The sequence below is a fragment of the Lepidochelys kempii genome, chromosome 9 (genome assembly GCF_965140285.1).
Source record: "Lepidochelys kempii isolate rLepKem1 chromosome 9, rLepKem1.hap1, whole genome shotgun sequence".
Lineage (NCBI taxonomy): Eukaryota > Metazoa > Chordata > Testudines > Cheloniidae > Lepidochelys > Lepidochelys kempii.
The window spans coordinates 37,497,263-37,519,635 of record NC_136388.1 but is presented as its reverse complement, the minus strand read 5'-3'; the positions used below and the strand labels follow the sequence as shown (position 1 = coordinate 37,519,635).

At 47.6% G+C, this 22,373-nt stretch overlaps 1 protein-coding gene across 3 annotated transcripts in view; it reads left to right on the top strand.

The window, feature by feature from the left end:
- Positions 1-22,373, top strand: part of MOGAT1 (monoacylglycerol O-acyltransferase 1) — a 55,363-nt gene that overhangs the window by 20,500 nt on the left and 12,490 nt on the right. For all 3 annotated transcript variants that reach the window (XM_078854440.1, XM_073359950.2, XM_078854441.1), the window contains 2 exons: positions 19,361-19,539; positions 19,950-20,154. In XM_078854440.1, the coding sequence (XP_078710566.1) occupies positions 19,361-19,539; positions 19,950-20,154 (384 nt within the window). The remainder of the gene's footprint in view (positions 1-19,360; positions 19,540-19,949; positions 20,155-22,373) is intronic.

Here is a 22,373-nt window from a genome sequence, read left to right as displayed (position 1 = left end):
TATGATTGATGTAGCTTTGATTATTAAACTGTTTTTGTAGGACAGTTTTCTGTGGTGAATCTCAATGCAAATAGAACTTAAATCATCAGTGATAAGGGACTACTCTGTCATTAACCTCCTGCTTCAGGGGATGGGACTCTACCTGTTTCATATGCTTGTTTATTTTTATCTAAAATTAACCTAGTTTGTGATGCTAAGTTATCTTACTAAATTAGTTCCACTGACTAACTTATCACTGGATGGTGATTTTTTCCTAATATTTCAGTTAGGAGTCTTGCCACTAAATGTTTAATCATAGGAGTAAGTCTGAGAATCAATGTTTATCCACATGAGTAAGATAGGTTTCAGAGTAGTAGCCCTGTTAGTCTGTATTCTCAAAAAGAAAAGGAGGACTTGTGGCACCTTAGAGAGTAACCAATTTATTTGAGCATAAGCTTTTGTGAGCTACAGCTCACTTCATCGGATGCATTCAGTGGAAAATACAGAAGATGTTTTTATACACACAAATCATGAAAAAATGGGTGTTAATCACTACAAAAGGTTTCGCCCCCCCTCCCCCAATGGGGGCGGAGGGGAGAAAACCTGGGTTTGTGCTGGAAATGGCCCACCTTGATTATCATACACATTGTAAGGAGAGTAATCACTTTACATAAGCTATTACCAGCAGGAGAGTGGGGTGGGGGGAGAGAAAACCTTTTGTAGTGATTAACACCCATCTTTTCATGATTTGTGTGTATAAAAACATCTTCTGTATTTTCCACAGTATGCATCCGATGAAGTGAGCTGTAGCTCACGAAAGCTTATGCTCAAATAAATTGGTTACTCTCTAAGGTGCCACAACTACTCCTTTTCTTTTTATGAGTAAGATAGTATAAATTGGCTTAGCTTTGCTGAAGTCAATGGAGTACACTGTGATGCATCCACTGAGAAGGCTCACTATTCTATGTATTAGTGGTGGTGGTCAGGTGATTTCAGTATTCCCATAGTTTGAGTTTTACAAACATGTCTTCCTTACAAAGCCTGCCAATATATTATTTTATTTTTTTTAAATCCCAAAATTGTGTCTGGATCAGTATAGACATTTAGGTGTGGTCTAATTACCTACAAACAAAGGGGAAAAGAATGTAAATTTAACCCTTTTTCCAGGTGTATGTATGTGGTGGTTGTTTTTTAACCTTTACATATTTGCCTTTAGCCCCTTATATTTTTAATGTATTTTCCAGTTTACAAATAATTGTATTTGAGGTCTGAACAGTTTATGCTTATAGTCGCATAATTGCCCATTGTCTGTGCAGCTTTTATAGTGTTGGGCCAAACCCCTGAACCTTCATACAACCCTAGTATAAATGTCACGTGCAGTGGAAATCTGCTGGAGTTGTGGGAGGAATCCACAATCCTTGCTCCGCCCAAGACCATGGAGTGTCACTCTCCAAGACAGATACAGTAGATCACATCCTTTTGGCATACTGGAAACGAGTGTAGATTGCAGAGGTACAACGAACTTCCTTGCTGCAATCCTACGAACAAGCAGACAGCTGTGTTCTGCAACTGTTGCACCCCATGGATCAATTTTAGGGGAAGTCCAGTTAGACATCTATTTCAGTAGTCTAAACTGAATATAACAAATGCACACATGCCTTTGAAAAGGGCCATGCTTGCAAGAATCAGTCTGATATTCTGGATAAATTGGGGATGGCAATAATAGGAATTCACCACTGGGTGCCATGCTGGGAGAGCTTCCATGCTGAGGGAGCTGTCAAGGTAACCTCCACATTTTGTGTCCGTACTCCTTGCATAATGGAAGCACAGGTTGTCAACTGTCCTCAGAATGTTTCACCGTACCCAGGAGGATCATCTTATCTGACTTGAATCTTAATCAAATGTCTCTAATCCATCTAAAAATGTTGGGTGGATAATATGAGAGTGGAGAGAGAGTTCATAATGGGTTGGCCAACAATGAGGCATAGAGGTGAGTACCGTCGTCATTCTTTCTTGTCTTGGATGTCCAGTAGAGAATTCTTTTCTACTGAACAAATATAGATATGCCATGATCTAATCATTCAAGAGCTCCTGATCTATATATCTCAAAAATGTCTTTGTTTAAATGAATCATCATCCCACATGCTTAGAACAAGTGGCATATTTCCCTTTATTGGTAGGTTTCACTGGGTAGCATGCTATTGGTCACATGGTAGGTTTAGTCATCCCAGATATCCTGCAGTGACGGGACCTCTCCTGTGTAAAGCAGTTTGTCCATGACTAACACTAGCTAATACCATATGGTTTAACCCAGGGTTTCTAAAATGGGGGTCTGCGATCCTGGAGGTCTGTGAGGGTACTCCGGGGGTCTGCAAGTCATGTCCAGGGCCGCTGGCCCTGCTGAGCAACTCCTCCCCCTCCCTCCCATCGCCTCCTGCACGCCATGGAACAGCTGTTCAGTGGTGTGCAGGAGGCGCTGGGAGGGAGCGGAAGGAGTGAGGACAGGGCAGACTCAGGGGAGGGGCAGAAAGAGGCAGGGAAGAGGAGAGGCAAGAGTGGAGCTGGGGCTGGAAGAGGTGGGGCAGGGGTGGGGCCTTGGTGGAAGGTGTGGTGTGGGGGCAGGGCCTGGGGCTGAGCAGGGGACTTAGGGTCCACAAAAAATTTAAGTCAAAATGGGGGTCCTCGGGTTGCTAAAGTTTGAGAACCACTGGTTTAACCCATTTAATTAAGCCAGTGAAACCTCTTCAGAATTCTGGAACCAAGTTCCTTTGCCTCCCTTTTCTTGTATTTTAAGCTGCCAAAGTCTATCCTAAAGCAGAAAAGACATTAAGAACATAAGAATGGCCACACTGGGTCAGAATAATGGTCTATTTAGCCCAGTATCCTGTCTTCTGACAGTGGCCAATGCCAGATACTTCAGAGGGAATGAGCAGAACAGGGCAATTTATTGAGTAATTTATACCCTGTTATCCAGACCCATCTTCTGGCTATCTGGTTTAGGGACACCTAGAGCCGCATCCATGACCATCTTGGCTAATTGCCACAGATGGGCCTATCCTTCACGAATTTATCTAATTCCATGGGCAGTCGGTGACCCAGCAGTTGGGGGAGGCTAGCCCCCAGCCTCTCCCCTTGTGCCCAAGGCCCTGCCCCTCCCCTTCTGCCCCCTTCCCCCTCAGGATCCCAGAGCAGCCTCACAGCGGCCCCCAGCGCTGGGCGGCGAGACCCACCTTTGGGCGGCTGGGTGGCGCAGCCAGCCCTGGTGTGCCAGGCAGCAGCAGCCCTGGTGCTCCAGGTGGCATGGCTGCAGCACCTCCAACCCCAGTGCGTGGCATGGCCCCAGAACCAGCCACCCTGAATCCATGCGAGAGGCAGGCCAGCCAGCCTGAGCCAGCCAGCCAGGGCAGAGCGCTGGGAACCACAGGAGGGGGCCTGGCCTGCGGGCAGAGTGTGGGCGGGGCCATAGTAGGCTGTTTAGGGAGGCACAGCTGCCTCCTGCCTATGATACCCACTGCCCATGCCTAATTCTGTTGTAAACTTTTATTATAGCAGTTGTTCTCCTATTAATCGTCCGTAGGGTGAACAGATGTCCTGTTTTTATAAGGACAGTCCTGTTTTTTGGGACTTTTTCTTATGCAGGCACCTATTACCCTCCACCCCATCCCGTATTTTCACAGTTGCTATCTGATCACCTTAATCATCCGTAAAGGTAAGGGACATAGCATCAGAGATAAACATGAACCTAAAAATATTGGGAGTGATGCCTAGAAATACATAGATCAGGTAAGAGGAACCTCCCTCCAATTCTCTTCCTCTGAACCTGCTAAAACTACACCATATGTTTCACCTCAGTGTGCATCATCATGAAAGCCAAGGTTGCTGTAGGTTAAAAAAAAGTTTAGTAAAGTTCTTAATGACTTATTTTTATTTTCAATTTTTCATTCTGTTTAAATAAGTTGTGTTTTTAAAAAAATAATGTAAATTTGAAATCTAGTAGTGAAATTTGGTCATATTAAAAATTTCTTTTGGACACTATGGTGATCCATGAGTGCTGCAGCCAATTTTCGCGCTTTTATAATCACATTTTACTATTTTAAAATATAGTTTTACACTCATGTACCTGTATGAAAGATCTAAAGCAAATAACATGGGAATCTGACTGCACCGAAACAGTGAAATTAACCATACACAGAGTGCTGTCAAATCCACAAAATTAAACCTGAAAAAAATACGCAAAGTCCTTTTGCTCTTGGCTGTCTCTCTTGTAATATTCATCAACGCTACTTTTAACAACAGAAGGTCAAAAAACTTCTGACGGAAATGTGATTTTTTTTTTTTAAATTGATAGTGATCCTCTAGTAACTCATTACACACAGTTTTGCAATATATTAACAATGTGAACTTTGGGTATTAAACAAAAAGAAAAAAGTTGAAACAAACAGTATTTCGATAAGAAACCTATCTTTATTCCTACAAACCATATACTAAAACAGCACACATGTCTCAAAAGCAGCAAGTCCTGTTGAAAAGTGGAATCTGCAAACTTTTGAGAATCACACAGGTCGTGGGTGGGCAGTAAGAGTTGGAGTCGGATTTCGTCCTTTTTTGTGTGTGTGATTTTTCTATTTAACCTTTATAAAGAAATTAAATGAAATTTAATGCTTCCAAAACGTCCTGGGCTAACAGCCCTGGAGACAGAAGCCCTCTGACTTTGGACTTGGACACTTTGTCAAAACCTTTGTTGAAATGTGTTCAGCTATTGCTACGATCCCACATCTTCTTGATGGGAAACCCACTAGATGGTGACGTACACCATCCCCCTACCCAATATATTGCTTGTAGGTCCACTCCAGTATACATACAGTACTTGTCCCTTGTATTTGAGGATCACAGATATGCTGGGGTGAGTGATATAATACTGCAGATCTATTAATGATAGCAAGTCAATTTGTATCAGTCTGCTAGGACACGGTCAATGTCTAGGAAGAAAGATTTAATTTCCCTTCTCCCTTGAAATGAAGATAATTTAATCACAGTGAATAACATTTATCAGGTTTGGTTTTATGAGCTGTTGTGAAGGTGCAATAACTGTTATTTCTCTTCCTCTTTGATCCATATTTTGGAAGAATTAAATTACAGAAGAGCAGTGAAAGAACTAAAGATCTTTTACAAGCTGGTGAGTTAGGTCAGCAATAACATTCTTATTTCTTTACTGCCAACTTCCGTGTACCAGGTGCGCACAGGGACAATGGAAACTGCTGTGTACAAAGATAAATACAAAACTATGCAACTTATTGGGGGGGCCTCACTCCATGCAGCAAGGGGGAGCTTAAGGAGCAAAGAAAACAGTGCAAAGGGCTCTAAGTCTGCCGGCGTGGGGCAGTGAGTGAGTGGAGTCTCTATGGCATGCTCTCACTGAGCCACGGGTCGAGGAGCCAGGAAGTGGCTGTTCTGCATGGCATATTTCCTATCAAATCTGGTGGATTACCAAGTGGTGATTCACATGGGGACTGATGCAGCTAGTTGCAGCACCTCTGTGTTTGCACAGCAGGTAACACAGTGGTTTTCAACCTTTTTTCATTTGCGGACCCTTAAAAAATGTCAAATGGAGGTGGAAATTCAACCTGGTGTCCACAGACCCCTACCATAGAAGTCTTAGGGTATGTCTACACTACGAAATTAGGTCGAATTTATAGAAGTCGGTTTTTTTGAAATCGGTTTTATATATTCGAGTGTGTGTGTCCCCACAGAAAATGCTCTAAGTGCATTAAGTGCATTAACTTGGCGGAGCGCTTCCACAGTACCGAGGCAAGCGTCGACTTCTGGAGCGTTGCACTGTGGGTAGCTATCCCACAGTTCCCGCAGTCTCCGCTGCCCATTGGAATTCTGGGTTGATATCCCAATGCCTGATGGGGCTAAAACATTGTTGCGGGTGGTTCTGGGTACATATCGTCAGGACCCCGTTCCCACCCTCCCTCCCCCCGTGAAAGCAAGGGCAGACAATCATTTCGCGCCTTTTTTGTCTGCTGCCAGCCAAAGATGTAAAGGATCGATGGAGTGGGTCAGAACAAGAAATAGACCAGATTTGTTTTGTACTCATTTTCCTCCTCCCCTGTCTAGATCACACTGCAGTCAGTCACAGAGAAGGCGCAGCGAGGTTAATCTAGCCATGTATCAATCAGAGGCCAGGCTAACCTCCTTGTTCCAATAACAACGATAACTTTGGTGCACCATTTCTTATTGGAACCCTCCGTGCAGTCCTGCCTGAAATACTCCTTGATGTACAGGCACACCCTTTGTTGATTTTAGCTCCCTGAAGCCAACCCTGTAAGCCGTGTCGTCAGTCGCCCCTCCCTCCGTCAGAGCAACGGCAGACAATCGTTCCGCGCCTTCTTTCTGTGCGGACGCCATACCAAGGCAAGCATGGAGGCCGCTGAGCTCATTTTGGCAATTAGGAGCACATCAACCACCACACGCATTATCCAGCAGTATATGCAGCACCAGAACATGGCAACACGATACCGGGCGAGGAGGCGACGTCAGCGCGGTCCCGTGAGCGATCAGGACATGGACACAGATTTCTCTGAAAGCATGGGCCCTGCCAATGCATGCATCATGGTGCTAATGGGGCAGGTTCATGCTGTGGAACGCCGATTCTGGGCTCGGGAAACAAGCACAGACTGGTGGGACCGCATAGTGTTGCAGGTCTGGGACGATTCCCAGTGGCTGCGAAACTTTCGCATGCGTAAGGGCACTTTCATGGAACTTTGTGACTTGCTTTCCCCTGCCCTGAAGCGCATGAATACCAGGATGAGAGCAGCCCTCACAGTTGAGAAGCGAGTGGCGATAGCCCTGTGGAAGCTTGCAACGCCAGACAGCTACCGGTCAGTTGGGAATCAATTTGGAGTGGGCAAATCTACTGTGGGGGCTGCTGTGATGCAAGTAGCTCACGCAATCAAAGATCTGCTGATATCAAGGGTAGTGACCCTGGGAAATGTGCAGGTCATAGTGGATGGCTTTGCTGCAATGGGATTCCCTAACTGTGGTGGGGCTATAGACGGAACCCATATCCCTATCTTGGCACCAGAGCACCAAGCCGCTGAGTACATAAACCGCAAGGGGTACTTTTCGATAGTGCTGCAAGCTCTGGTGGATCACAAGGGACGTTTCACCAACATCAACGTGGGATGGCCGGGAAAGGTGCATGACACTCGCATCTTCAGGAACTCTGGTCTGTTTCAAAAGCTGCAGGAAGGGACTTTCTTCCCAGACCAGAAAATAACTGTTGGGGATGTTGAAATGCCTATATGTATCCTTGGGGACCCAGCCTACCCCTTAATGCCATGGCTCATGAAGCCGTACACAGGCAGCCTGGACAGTAGTCAGGAGCTGTTCAACTACAGGCTGAGCAAGTGCAGAATGGTGGTAGAATGTGCATTTGGACGTTTAAAGGCGCGCTGGCGCAGTTTACTGACTCGCTTAGACCTCAGCGAAACCAATATTCCCACTGTTATTACTGCTTGCTGTGTGCTCCACAATATCTGTGAGAGTAAGGGGGAGACGTTTATGGCGGGGTGGGAGATTGAGGCAAATCGCCTGGCTGCTGGTTACGTGCAGCCAGACACCAGGGCGGTTAGAAGAGCTCAGGAGGGCGCGGTACGCATCAGAGAAGCTTTGAAAACCAGTTTCATGACTGGCCAGGCTACAGTGTGAAAGTTCTGTTTGTTTCTCCTTGATGAAACCCCCCCGCCCCTTGGTTCACTCTACTTCCCTGTAAGCTAACCACCCTCCCCTCCTCCCTTTAATCACCGCTTGCAGAGGCAATAAAGTCATTGCTGCTTCACAGTCATGCATTCGTTATTCATTCATCACACAAATAGGGGGATGACTACCAAGGTATCCCAGGAGGGGTGGTGGAGGAGGGAAGGAAAATGCCACACAGCACTTTAAGCACAGCACTTTAAAAGTTTACAACTTTAAAATTTATTGAATGACAGCCTTCTTTTTTTTGGGCAATCCTCTGTTGTGGAGTCGCTGGTTGGCCGGAGGCCCCCCCACCGCGTTCTTGGGCGTCTGGGTGTGGAGGCTATGGAACTTGGGGAGGAGGGCGGTTGGTTACAGAGGGGCAGCAGTGGCAGTCTGTGCTCCAGCTGCCTTTGCTGCAGCTCAACCATACACTGGAGCATTCTGGTTTGGTCCTGCAGCAGCCTCAGCATTGAATCCTGCCTCCTCTCATCACGCTGCCGCCACATTTGAGCTTCAGCCCTCTCTTCAGCCCGCCACTTACTCTCTTCAGCCCTCCACCTCTCCTCCCGGTCATTTTGTGCTTTCCTGCACTCTGACATTATTTGCCTCCACGCATTCGTCTGTGCTCTGTCAGTGTAGGAGGACAGCATTAGCTCGGAGAACATTTCATCTCGAGTGCGTTTTTTTTTCTTTCTAAGCTTCACTAGCCTCTGGGAAGGAGAAGATCCTGTGATCATTGAAACACATGCAGCTGGTGGAGAAAAAAAAAGGGACAGCGGTATTTAAAAAGACACATTTTATAAAACAGTCGCTACACTCTTTCAGGGTAAACCTTGCTGTTAACATTACATACATAGCACATGTGCTTTCGTTACAAGGTCACATTTTGCCTCCTCCCACCGCGTGACTACCCCCTCAACCCTCCCCCCTCCCCGTGGCTAACAGCGGGGAACATTTCTGTTCAGCCACAGGCAAACAGCACAGCAGGAATGGGCTATACTGAGTGTCCCTGAAGAAAAGCACCCTATTTCAACCAGGTGACCATGAATTATATCTCACTCTCCTGAGGATAACACAGAGAGAGAAAGAACGGATTTTGGTTGAATGCCAGCAAACATACACTGCAATGCTTTGTTCTACAGTGATTCCCGAGTATGTGTTACTGGCCTGGAGTGATAAAAGTGTCCTACCATGAAGGACGAAATAAGGCTGCCCTCCCCAGAAACCTTTTGCAAAGGCTTTAGGACTACATCTAGGAGAACCGCAAATGCCAGGGCAAAGTAATCCTTTCACATGCTTGCTTTTAAACCATGTATAGCATTTTAAAAGGTACACTCACCAGAGGTCCCTTCTCCGCCTGCTGGGTCCAGGAGGCAGCCTTGGGTGGGTTCGGGGGGTACTGGCTCCAGGTCTAGGGTGAGAAACAGTTCCTGGCTGTCGGGAAAACCGGTTTCTCCGCTTGCTTGCTGTGAGCTATCTACAACCTCCTCATCATCATCATCTTCTTCGTCCCCAAAACCTGCTTCCGTATTGCCTCCATCTCCATTGAAGGAGTCAAACAACACGGCTGGGGTAGTGGTGGCTGAACCCCCTAAAATGGCATGCAGCTCATCATAGAAGCGGCATGTTTGGGGCTCTGACCCAGAGCGGCTGTTCGCCTCTCTGGTTTTCTGGTAGGCTTGCCTCAGCTCCTTCAGTTTCACGCGGCACTGCTTCGGGTCCCTGTTATGGCCTCTGTCCTTCATGCCCTGGGAGATTTTCACAAAGGTTTTGGCATTTCGAAAACTGGAACGGAGTTCTGATAGCACGGATTCCTCTCCCCAAACAGCGATCAGATCCCGTACCTCCCGTTCGGTCCATGCTGGAGCTCTTTTGCGATTCTGGGACTCCATCATGGTCACCTGTGCTGATGAGCTCTGCATGGTCACCTGCAGCTTGCCACGCTGGCCAAACAGGAAATGAGATTCAAAAGTTCGTGGTTCTTTTCCTGTCTACCTGGCCAGTGCATCTGAGTTGAGAGTGCTGTCCAGAGCGGTCAGAATGGAGCACTCTGGGATAGCTCCCGGAGGCCAATACCATCGAATTGTGTCCACAGTACCCCAAATTCGAGCTGGGAACATCGATTTAAGCGCTAATCCACTTGTCAGGGGTGGAGTAAGGAAATCGATTTAAAGAGCCCTTTAAGTCGAAATAAAGGGCTTCACTGTGTGGACGGGTGCAGGTTTAAATCGATTTAACGCTGCTAAATTCGACCTAAAGTCCTAGTGTAGACCAGGGCTAAGACTGAAAACTGACTGAACAGAATTCAACTATAAATGTTGCAGGTACTCAGCATGGCATTTGACGCAGCGTGAGAAAGGGCACTGAATGGTGGGCTCCTGTAGTAACGCCAGCGCTTCTGGGTTTTGACCTGTGGGGGTATTCGCATACTTTTGATTGATCAGAAAAACAGAATGCCTTTTGTGGGATCCAAAACTTCATTTTCAGTCACTTTTCGTGGACTTAGTGTGGATGTAGCTATACCAGTATAAGGTGCCTTATACTGGTATAACTTATTCTGGTTAGGGTAGGTGAATAAGGGTATGTCTACGCTACAAAATTAGGTCGAATTTATAGAAGTCAGTTTTTAGGAAGCAATTTTATACAGTCGATTGTGTGTATCCCCACTAAGCGCATTAAGTCGGCGGAGTGCATCCACAGTTCCATGGCTAGCGTCAACTTTCAGAGCATTGCACTGTGGGTAGCTATCCTACAGTTCCCGCAGTCTCGGCTGCCCATTGGAATTCTGGGTTGAGCTCCCTGATGGGGCAAAAACATTGTTGCGGGTGGTTTTGGGTACATGTCGTCAGTCGCCCCTCCCTCCGTGAAAGCAATGGCAGACAATCATTTCGCGCCTTTTTTCCGTGCAGACGCCGTACTGCTGTCAGCAGACAGTGCAGTAGGACTGCTAACTGTCGTCATCATCCACCGCTTCCGCTGCAACTCTGCTCTCCTGGTGCCATGAATCCCCCTTGCAGGTCCTCTCGTCGTTCTGTATAAATATATGTTCTCGTGGCATCCGTCATCATCCACCGCTTCCGCTGCAACTCTGCTCTCCTACTTTCCTGCAGACGACATACCACGGAAAGCATGGAGCCCGCTCAGCTCACCGCTGCTGTTGTGAGCATTGTAAACACCTTGCACGTTATCCTGCAGTATGTGCAGAACCTGCAAAAGCAGGTGAGGAGGCGACGACAGCGTGATCACAATAGTGACGAGGACATGGACACAGACTTCTCTCAAAGCACGGGCCCTGGCAATTTGGACATCATGGTGGTAATGGGGCAGGTTCCTGCAGTGGAACGCTGTTTCTAGGCCCAGGAAATGAGCACAGACTGGTGGGACCGCATAGTGTTGCAGGTCTGGGATGATTCCCAGTGGCTGCGAAACTTTTGCATGCATAAGGGCACTTTCATGGAACTTTGTGATTTGCTTTCCTCTGCCCTGAAGCACAAGAATACCAAGATGAGAGCAGCCCTCACAGCTGAGAAGCGAGTGATGATAGCCCTGTGGAAGTTTGCAATACCAGACAGCTACCGGTCAGTCGGGAATCAGTTTGGAGTGGGTAAATCTACTGTGGGGGCTGCTATGATCCAAGTAGCCAACGCAATCACTGAGCTGCTGCTATTAAGGGTAGTGAGTCTGGAAAATGTGCAGGTCCTATTGGATGGCTTTGCTGCAATGGGGTTCCCTAACTGTGGTGGGGCAATAGATGGAACGGATATCCCTATCTTGGGACCGGAGCACCTTGGCAGCCAGTATGTAAACCGCAAGGGGTACTTTTCAATGGTGCTGCAAAGCACTGGTGGATCACAAGAGACGTTTCACTGACATCAACGTGGGATGGCCGGGAAAGGTGCATGACGCTCACATCTTTAGGAACTCTGGTCTGTTTGAACAGCTGCAGGAAGGAACTTAATTCCCAGACCAGAAAATTACTGTTGGGGATGTTGAAATGCCTACAATTATCCTTGGGGACCCAGCCTACCACTTAATGCCATGGCTTATGAAGCCATACACTGGCACCCTGGACAATAGTAAGGAGCAGTTCAACTGTAGACTGAGTAAGTGCAGAATGGTGGTAGAATGTGCATTTGGACGTTTAAAAGCTTGCTGGCGCAGTTTACTGACTCAGTTAAACCTCAGCGCAACCAATATTCCCATTGTTATTGCTGCTTGCTGTGTGCTCCACAATATCTGAGAGAGTAAGGGGGAGACGTTTATGGTGGGGTGATAAGTTGAGGCAAATCGCCTGGCGGCCGATTACGCACAGCCAGACACCAGGGCGATTAGAAGAGCACAGCTGGGCGCCCTGCGCATCAGAGAAGCTTTGAAAACCCGTTTCATGACTGGCCAGGCTACGGTGTGACAGTTCTGTTTGTTTCTCCTTGATGAAACCCCCCACCCCTTGGTTGACTCTACTTCCCTGTAAGCCAACCAACCTCCCCCCTTTGATCACCGCTTTCAGAGGCAATAAAGTCATTACCGTTTCAAAATCATGCATTCTTTCTTTATTAATTCATCACACACATAGGGGGGAAATCTCACAAGGTAGCCCAGGAGGGGTGGGTGAGGAGGGAAGCACCGGGTGGGGTGGTGGATGAGGGGAGGAGGGAAGGAGAAGACCACGCTACAGTTCAAAACTTATTGAATGCTAGCCGTCTGTTGCTTGGGCAGTTCTCTGGGGTGGAGTGGCTGGGTGCCCGTAGCCTCCCCCCACGCATTCTTGGGCGTCTGGGTGAAGAGGCTATGGAACTTGGGGAGGGTGGCAGGAGGTTATACAGGGGCTGCAGTGGCAGTCTGTGCTCCTGCTGCCTTTTCTGCAGCTCCACCAGATGCCTGAGCATGTCAGTTTGCTCCCCCATTAGGCTTAGCATTGCATTCCATCCCCTGTCAGCGTGCTCCTCCCTCCTCTCATTGCATTCATTTAACGCTTTTCTGGACTCTGCCATTGTTTGCCTCCATGCATTCTGCTGAGCTCTTTCAGTGCGGGAGGACTGCATGAGCTCTGAGAACATGTCATCGCGAGTGCGGTTTTTTTCACCTTCTAATCTGCGCTTCCCCCCCACAAGTGTGTGGCTAGTATCAGGGAAGATCCCTCTCAGCAAAACGCGAACAGCTCAGCATGAACGGGGCTCGTGGCAAAGGCTTTTAGAGTACCTCTAGGAGAGCTTCATGGAGATGTCCCTGGAGGATTTCTGCTCCATCCCCAGACATGTTAACAGACTTTTCCAGTAGCTATACTGGCCTCAAATGCATCCCAAGTCTTCAGGGCAAATTAATCATTAAACACACTTGCTTTTAAACCCTGTATTATATTTACAAAGGTACACTCACCAGAGGTGCCTTCTCCGACTTCATGGTCTGGGAGCCCGCCTTGAGATGAATGGGAGGGGATTGGCTTCAGGGTGATGAAGAGTTCCTGGCTCCCAGGGAGAAGGGATTCTCCGCTTGCCTGCTGTGCGCTATCCTCAACCACCTCCTTCTCGTCATCTTCCTCATCCACAAAATCCTCATCCCTTTTGCTTGAGACTCCCCCCTTGCAGGTGTCTATGGACAGTGGTGGGGAAGTGGTAGGGGCTCCCCCTAGAATTGCATGCAGCTCATGATAGAAGCAGCATCTATGGGGCTCTGACCCGGAGCGACCGTTTGCATCCCTTGTTTTTTGATAGGCTTGCCTAGCTCCTTAACTTTCACATGGCACTGCTGTGTGTCCCTGTTGTAGCCTCTGTCCATCATGCCCTTGGAGATTTTGGCAAATATATTGGCATTTCATCTTTTGGAACAGAGTTCTGCCTGCACGGATTCTTCTCCCCTGTGACAGGGTCAGGCCAGATGGCTACAGGAGAGTGACAGAAGGCAGATATATTAGCCCCAGGTTAAGTAGGTCCCTTTTCCCTGGGTAAGGTAACAGGGAAGGTTCCAGAACAATCAGGAACCTTCTCGAAACAATTAAGGCAGACAGGCTGATTAGAACACCTGCAGCCAATCAAGAAGCTGCTAGAATCAATTAAAGCAGGCTAATCAGGGCACCTGGGTTTAAAAAGGAGCTCACTTCAGTTTGTGGTGCGTGCAAGGAGCTGGGAGCAAGAGGTGCAAGAAGCTGAGAGTGAGAAGGCGTACTACTGGAAGACTGAGAAGTACAAGCATTATCAGACATCAGGAGGAAGGTCCTGTTGTGAGAATAAAGAAGGTGTTGGGAGAAGGCCATGGGGAAGTAGCCCAGGGAGTTGTAGCTGTCACGCAGCTGTTACAGGAGCCGCTGTAGACAGCTGCAATCCACAGAGCCGTGGGCTGGAACCCGGAGTAGAGGGTGGACCCAGGTTCCCCCCATCCCTCCATCCCCCCCAACTCCCTACTTGATACCGGAGGAGTTGAACTGGTCTGTGGGTTCCACCAGAGGGGAAGGTCTCTGGCCTGATCCCCGACCCACTAGGTGGATCAGCAGAGACTGTGGGGATTGTTCTTCCTTTCCCCATGCTGGCCAGTGATGAGGCTAACTGAGTGAACGGCAGATTTGCGTCACGAAAGTGGCCAAACTGAGGGCTGCCGTGAACCTCTGAGGCGAGAAAATCCGCCAATTAGCACAGGACCCACCAAGGCAGAGAAGGAACTTTGTCACAACTGTTGTCAGCAGTGGGATTTGGTGTGCACAGCATGGCGGAAGAAGGAGGGTGGTGGTATTTAAAAAAAAAAAAAAGAGAGGGTTTTTTTGTTCTGTTGTTTTTTTTTCACCACAATGGAAGAGGTAGTGCGGCCACTGATACAAGCCACGGCTGCCCAGTAGGAGGCTACCTGTGTCCAGGCAGCCACCCAACAGGAGGTAGTGCGGCTGCAGCAGGAGGCCAATCGCCTGCTGATGGACCAGGCTGCTCAAGACCATGCTATGTTGTGGGAACTGGTAAATCAAGTGAAGGCCCTTACAGAGATGAACCACGGCCATGATGGGACGCGGATCATACAGGGCAGCAATGCAGAAAATGATGGGGGAGAATGACATAGAGGCATATCTCCTGGCCTTTGAGAGGATAGCCCTATGGGAGGCCTGGCCTTGAGATCATGGGGCATCCTCGCCCCATTCCTGTGTGGGGAGGCCCAGAAGGCCTACTATGATCTGCCTGAAGAAGCTGCAGTAGACTACCCCCAGCTGAAAGCAGAGATCCTGGCCAGATCTGGGGTAACGACCTCAGTGCGGGCCCAGTGGTATCATGAGTGGAGGTACCAGGAAAACAAAACACCGCGGTCCCAATTGTTTGACCTCATCCATCTCACACGAAAGTGGTTGCAAACTGAGTCCCGGAGTCCGGAGGAGATACTAGAGGTTTTTGTCATCGACCGGTACATGAGAGGACTACCGCCAGACCTTCACGCTTGGGTAAGCCAGAACGAATCCTCCACCTACAATGAGGTTGTCGCACGAGTAGAGAGGTGAAGGACGGTGAGGGAGCTGACCCGATCAGTTAAGGAAGAAGCACCCAGGGTTAAACTAGCAGCACCAAGCCCCAGAGGTCGGGTGACTGGGCCACCAGGAGAGCCCAGGTGGAAAAAGAGGGACTGAAGGTCCACCAGAAGCCACAAAGAGTCGGACCACTGAGGGGGTAGAGGATCATGATGTTAAACTGCCCAAACCAAGAGACCGGGGAACGCCTGCGGCTCCATACAGATGTTACACCTGCAGGGAGTGGGGACACATAGCTGCACAGTATCCCAACGCTGAGGAGCCTATGCAGTGTAACCTGGGGAACTGGGCAGAGCCATGCTCAGTAATCCACCTTGTAGGGGTCTCATTAACCCCACATATGTACACCAGACCAGTGAAGCTAAATGGGGTAGAGACCATGGCACTGGTTGATTTGGGAAGTGCTATCACGCTTGTCTCGGGGAAGCTCGTGAAGCGTAGTCAGCTGCTGTTGGCTAAGCGTACGGGGATAACGTGCCCATGGGACAGTTGGTTATTACCCCACCATCCCAGTAAAAATCAAGATTCAGGGGAACACTACTGAGGTAGCAGCAGGTGTAGTCCCTAAACTCCCATACCCAGTGCTCATAGGGAGGAACTTCCCAGGGTTTGGAGACTTACTCCTGGTAGGGGAATTGGAGAAAGGGGGAAACCCTGAAGTCAGTGAGGCATCCACAGTAGACTGTCAACCCCCAATCTTCTCTGAAATATCCCCAGATTTGTTCTCCACTCCCAGACAAGGTAGAAAGTCAAAAAGGGAAAGGAGGGCAGCTAAGGTCTTGGGAACCCGAATACTGATCCAAAGCCAGAGGGTCGCTCTCGTAGGTAGGCGGACCTGAGCAGCTGAAAAGGAGGCCACCCAGGAGGGAGAAGCACCTGAGTCTGACCCACACCCTAATGCCTCTGAACCAGTAGAGGCAACAGAGTCTGGCCTCCTAGATCTCGGGCAGATTAGCCCTGGGAGAGGAAATTTTGGACGGGACCAGGCTGAAGACCCAAAGTACGACAACATTAGGAAGGAGGTGACTGAAATAGATGGGGGTCCCCATGGAAGGGAAAACCCAGGGACCAGGACCCTACTTCATAATGAAGAAGAATCTCTTATACCGGGTTGTACCAGTACAGGGGCAGAACGTACAGCAGATCCTAGTACCTCAAAAACACCAGAATGCTGTATTAGGTCTTGCCCATAGTCATCTTTTTGGGGGGCATTTGGGGCTTGAGAAGACTCTGGCATGGTTCCTGCAATGATTCTTCCGGCCCGGAGTACATGAAGAAGTGTGGAGGTACTGTGCATCCTGCCCAGAGTGCCAGCTGTGCAGTCCCCATCCCTGCTTGAGGGCACCTTTAGTACCCCTTCCCATCACAGAGGTCCCCTTCGAGTGAATAGCCACGGACCTAGTGGGACCCCTGGAGAAGACAGCCCAGGGCCACCGATATATACTTGTCGTTCTGGATTATGCTACTCGTTACCCAGAAGCTGTCCCCCTGCGGAACACGGCCTCTAAAACAATAGCTAAAGAGTTGGTGGGGATTTTTGCCCGAGTGGGGCTACCAAAGGAGATATTAACAGACCAATTTATGTCGAAACTAACGAAGAACCTCTGTACGCTGCTCCATATCCATACCCTAAGAACTTCAGTCTATCATCCGCAGACCAATGGGTTGGTAGGTTTAACCGAACCCTCAAAGCAATGATAAGGAAAGTGGTAAGTCTGGACGGGAAGGATTGGGACATTCTACTACGCTACCTTATGTTCGCAATCCGGGAGGTACCTCAGGCCTCAACTGGGTTTTCCCCCTTTGAGTTATTATATAGACGGCACCTCCATGGCATACAAGATGTTGCAAAAGAAATCTGGGAAGAGGAACCCAATGAGGGGAGAAATATAATTGACCATGTGTTGCAGATGCAAGAACGGATAGTCCGGGTCACCCCTATTGTATGGGAACATTTGCAAAAGGCACAGGAGGCCCAGCGAACCCATTACAATCGCCAGGCAAAAGTCTGACAGTTCCAACCAGGGGATTGGGTGATGGTGTTGGTACCCATGGCAGAAAGCAAGCGTTGGGCCCAATGGCAGGGGCCCTATGAGGTGGTTGAACCAGGGGGAAGTAACCTACAAGGTGCGGCAGCCAGGACGCCGGAAACAAGAACAAATTTATCACATTAACCTCTTAAAGCCTTGGCACCAACGAGAGGCATGTGTAGTGGCCCAAGAGACCCTGATCCAGGGAAATAATATGCAGGAGCAGATCAGGATATCCACTGATCTGACACCAAACCAGAAGAAGGCGGTAACTGAGATGATCAACCAATACCAGGACGTGTTTTCAACCAAACCAGGTCGGACCACCGAATCATATCACCACATTATTACAGACCCTGAGGCAAAGGTAACTTTAAGGCCCTATCGGGTCCCAGCGGCAAAAAGGGAGTAAGAAGGATGTTGGAGCTGGGAGTCATCGAAGAGTCCCACAGTCAGTGGTCAAGCCCGATTGTGTTGGTGCCCAAATCCCCATGTTGTTTAATTAGCTGGTGGCAACAGCTGATTTCCTTTGTTTTCCTTTCTCAGCTCTTCCCTGGGGGCGGGGGGGGGAGGGCTTGAGGGTACCCCACAGGAAGGAATTCCCAAGTGCACCTTTCTGGGTTCTCAAAATGGGGTTTTTGCACTTGGGTGGTAGCAGCATCTACCCATCCAAGTTCAGAGAAAAGCTGTAACCTTGGGAGTTTAACACAAGCCTGGAGTGGACAGTATTAATTTTTTAGATCCTTGCGGGCCCCCACCTTCAGCACTCAAAGTGCCAGAGTGGGGAATTAGCCTTGACAGATATTTTAGGATAGAAATACTGGCAGATGCTTAACAATGAACTTGCCTTGGGGCTGAATTGATGTATGTAAGTTAAAATTATTAACATACTAACCTGTAGGATAAAGACACCCCAACATTATTAGGGTGAGGAAGTTAGATATGGACAAAGGGGTGGCATTTGTATGAATAGTCCTGATAACCACTAGGCCCTATAATAGGCCAGACCACCATGTAAGGGGGAGATCTGGGATATCAGACTTGTTTGGCATGCCAGGGTGTTGCCCAGTTCTTTAGTGGTTATTGATTATCACTGGTTTCCAGTTAATTACAAGCCTAAAGAACAGGGTATTGCAGGGTTCTAGTCCTAGAATCACGCACAACAGAATTCAGGTTAAGTTCAGTATCTGGTTGGGAACCCCAAAGTGCACAATGATGTCATCACTGAAGACAAAGCCAAACTTTAAGCAATTTTATTAGCACAGTTAGTAAAGACGCTGTCATAAATATAAAGGGAAGGGTAAACACCTTTAAATCCCTCCTGGCCAGAGGAAAAACCCTCTCACCTGCAAAGGGTTAAGAAGCTAAGATAAACTCGCTGGCACCTGACCAAAATGACCAATGAGGAGACAAGGTACTTTCAAAGCTGGAGGGGGGGGAAAAAACAAAGGCTTCTCTCTGTCTGTGTGTTGCTCTGGCTGGGACCAGAGCAGGAATGCAGGTCAGCACTCCTGTAAAGAGTTAATAAGCAATCTAATTAGATATGCGTTAGATTCTGTTTTGTTTAAATGGCTGATAAAATACGTGTGGAATGTATATCCACTCCCTCCCCATCATGCTGCCTCCCTCTCAGTCAGCCCTGCTCCATCTCCTCACCCACCAGAATATGTGAAGTCGTTGCTCACTCTTGCTCTCTCCTTCCCCCTACCCTTAAGTGAATAAGACTCCTTTGACCTGAATTGCTGCTGGCACCCTGCCGAGTGCTGGACTACTCAGACCTTTTCCCCAAGCTCCTGTTTAGTCCTATTAGAGGTGAAGGGGTTCAGCACCTTACAAGATCCATCCCTCACACATATGCTGGGGTAAAAATAAACCCAAGTGAATATGTACCTTCTTTGTCAGGCAGCATCTCTCCTCACTGATAGAGATTCAAATAATAGACAATAGGCCAACTTCAGTTTGATACTGGTGGATAGCCAGAGTAACTGCTATGGAGTTCCTCTGGTTTTACACAGGTGTAAATGAAAACAAAACTGGGTCCAAGGACTCTTTCCTATCGTGAGATAGTAATGAATAATCACTGTAGTTTTCTTTTTGTTTCTTGTAGCACAGTGTTGCTGGGGAGTCTTTATCATTTTGCTTTTGGGAAACTACTGGTTCATACCTGTCCTCTATGCACTGTGGCTCTATCTTGATTGGGAGACCCCCCAAACTGGAGGGAGAAGATCAAAGTGGGTCAGAAACTGGACTATTTGGAAGTACTTTACGGATTACTTTCCAATTCATGTGAGTAAAAAGTTTCACACTAAATTGTGAAAATGCAGCTCAAGATGGCTTTTTATCATGAACGTTTTGGGCCGTGAAATTGACCTCTCTTCTGTAACACGAGCTTAGATGAAGAAAATCTGGGGTTAGTGACAGGAAGAGTAGCTGGGGACTGGTTCTTTTAAGCTGAACCTTTCTAGCCACAAGATAGAAGCTCAAATATTGTAGAGATTACAGAACTATTAATCTGAGACAGAACTAAGCTCTTTATATTTACTTTGCTTAGGATCACCTAAGATGCTCATAACAGGGAAAAAAAGTATCAGTGATCTACTATGTGCAGCCTCCCTACTCTTAAAATCCTTCCTGTGTTTATGAACCAGTGTGATGAAAATGGTTTTAAACTCAGACTCCATTTATATTATTTGCAGCTCATAAAAACGTCAGATTTGGATCCAAGCCATAACTATCTGTTCGGATATCACCCTCATGGTATTCTTGCTGCTGGAGCCTTTGGAAACTTTTGCACAGAATATACAGGTTTTAAAGAATTATTCCCTGGTTTTACTCCATATCTTCACATCTTGCCCGTCTGGTTCGGATGCCCTTTCTTCAGAGATTACGTTTTGAGTACTGGTAGGTGGAGCCAAGATTTCTTAGCCACTGCTTCAGATACGGCATTTGTTTAAAATGAGTTGTATAAAGTGATCTCAGATATAGGGTCTTATCCTGTATCTACTGAAGTCTATGAAAAGTTCTGCCATTTAACTTCAATAGAACCAGGACTGGCCCTGTAGAAAATCTGTTTACAGTGAACGATTGTTTCAAAAGCAATTCAGTATGCTTTGTTGTACTTTTAATGAACTCTGATATAGTGAATCATCATTGAAAGCGACTTGTAATGAAATTCTTGAATGATTTTAATACATAATAATGTGGGAATTGTAATTGCAGTTACGCAGCCCAATTCTGTACCACTGAAGTCAATGAGAGCTTTGCCAAGGGAGCAGAATCAGGCCCATAGCAAATCTGTCATGCAGTGAGATTGTTTGGTGAACGGGTGACTATACTATACGAGGAATCTAAGCTAGAAGACTTTTTGATTGAGCAATGATCTTTAATTTTTTAAAACATAATTATAGTGAAAGCTGATAAGTCATTACAGGTTGTGTATGCACTGGTCATGATGGATAATAGTAATTATTTTCAAGTGTTTTTGATTTTTATTTAGTATTTTTGCATTGGCTGTAAATAAAAAGACAAACTTAGATGCAAAATGTCATTCAAAATATAATGGTAGTAGATGCTGGTATTCCAAAATAAAATCATAATATATTATGATTGATATATTATTGTGACGGAGAGACTGCCGAGACTCATCAAGCCCTCGGATCACTACCCCTTCCTGCTTCTCCACGTGGGCACCAATGATACTGCCAAGAATGACCTTGAGCGGATCACTGCGGACTATGTGGCTCTAGGAAGAAGAATAAAGGAGTTGGAGGCGCAAGTGGTGTTCTCGTCCATCCTCCCCGTGGAAGGAAAAGGCCTAGGTAGGGAGCGTCGAATCGTGGAAGTCAACGAATGGCTACGCAGATGGTGTCGGAGAGAAGGCTTTGGTTTCTTTGACCATGGGATGGTGTTCCATGAAGGAGGAGTGCTGGGTAGAGACGGGCTCCATCTTACGAAGAGAGGGAAGAGCATCTTTGCCAGCAGGCTGGCTAACCTAGTGAGGAGGGCTTTAAACTAGGTTCACCGGGGGAAGGAGACCAAAGCCCTGAGGTAAGTGGGAAAGCGGGATACCGGGAGGAAGCACAGGCAGGAATGTCTGTGAGGGGAGGGCTCCTGCCTCATACTGGCAATGAGGGGCGATCAACAGGTTATCTCAAGTGCTTATATACAAATGCACAAAGCCTTGGAAACAAGCAGGGAGAACTGGAGGTCCTGGTGATGTCAAGGAACTATGACGTGATCGGAATAACAGAGACTTGGTGGGATAACTCATATGACTGGAGTACTGTCATGGATGGTTATAAACTGTTCAGGAAGGACAGGCAGGGCAGAAAAGGTGGGGGAGTAGCACTGTATGTAAGGGAGCAGTATGACTGCTCAGAGCTCCGGTACGAAACTGCAGAAAAACCTGAGTGTCTCTGGATTAAGTTTAGAAGTGTGTGCAACAAGAGTGATGTAGTGGTGGGAGTCTGCTATAGACCACCGGACCAGGGGGATGAGGTGGATGAGGCTTTCTTCCGGCAGCTCACGGAAGCTACTAGATCGCATGCCCTGATTCTCATGGGTGACTTTAATTTTCCTGATATCTGCTGGGAGAGCAATACAGCGGTGCATAGACAATCCAGGAAGTTTTTGGAAAGCGTAGGGGGACAATTTCCTGGCGCAAGTGCTAGAGGAGCCAACTAGGGGGGGTGCTTTTCTTGACCTGCTGCTCACAAACCGGGTAGAATTAGTGGGGGAAGCAAAAGTGGATGGGAATCTGGGAGGCAGTGACCATGAGTTGGTTGAGTTCAGGATCCTGACGCAGGGAACAAAGGTAAGCAGCAGGATACGGACCCTGGACTTCAGGAAAGCAGACTTCGACTCCCTCAGGGAACGGATGGCCAGGATCCCCTGGGGGACTAACTTGAAGGGGAAAGGAGTCCAGGAGAGCTGGCTGTATTTCAAGGAATCCCTGTTGAGGTTACAGGGACAAACCATCCCGATGAGTCGAAAGAATAGTAAATATGGCAGGCGACCAACTTGGCTTAATGGTGAAATCCTAGCGGATCTTAAACATAAAAAAGAAGCTTACAAGAAGTGGAAGGTTGGACATATGACCAGGGAAGAGTATAAAAATATTG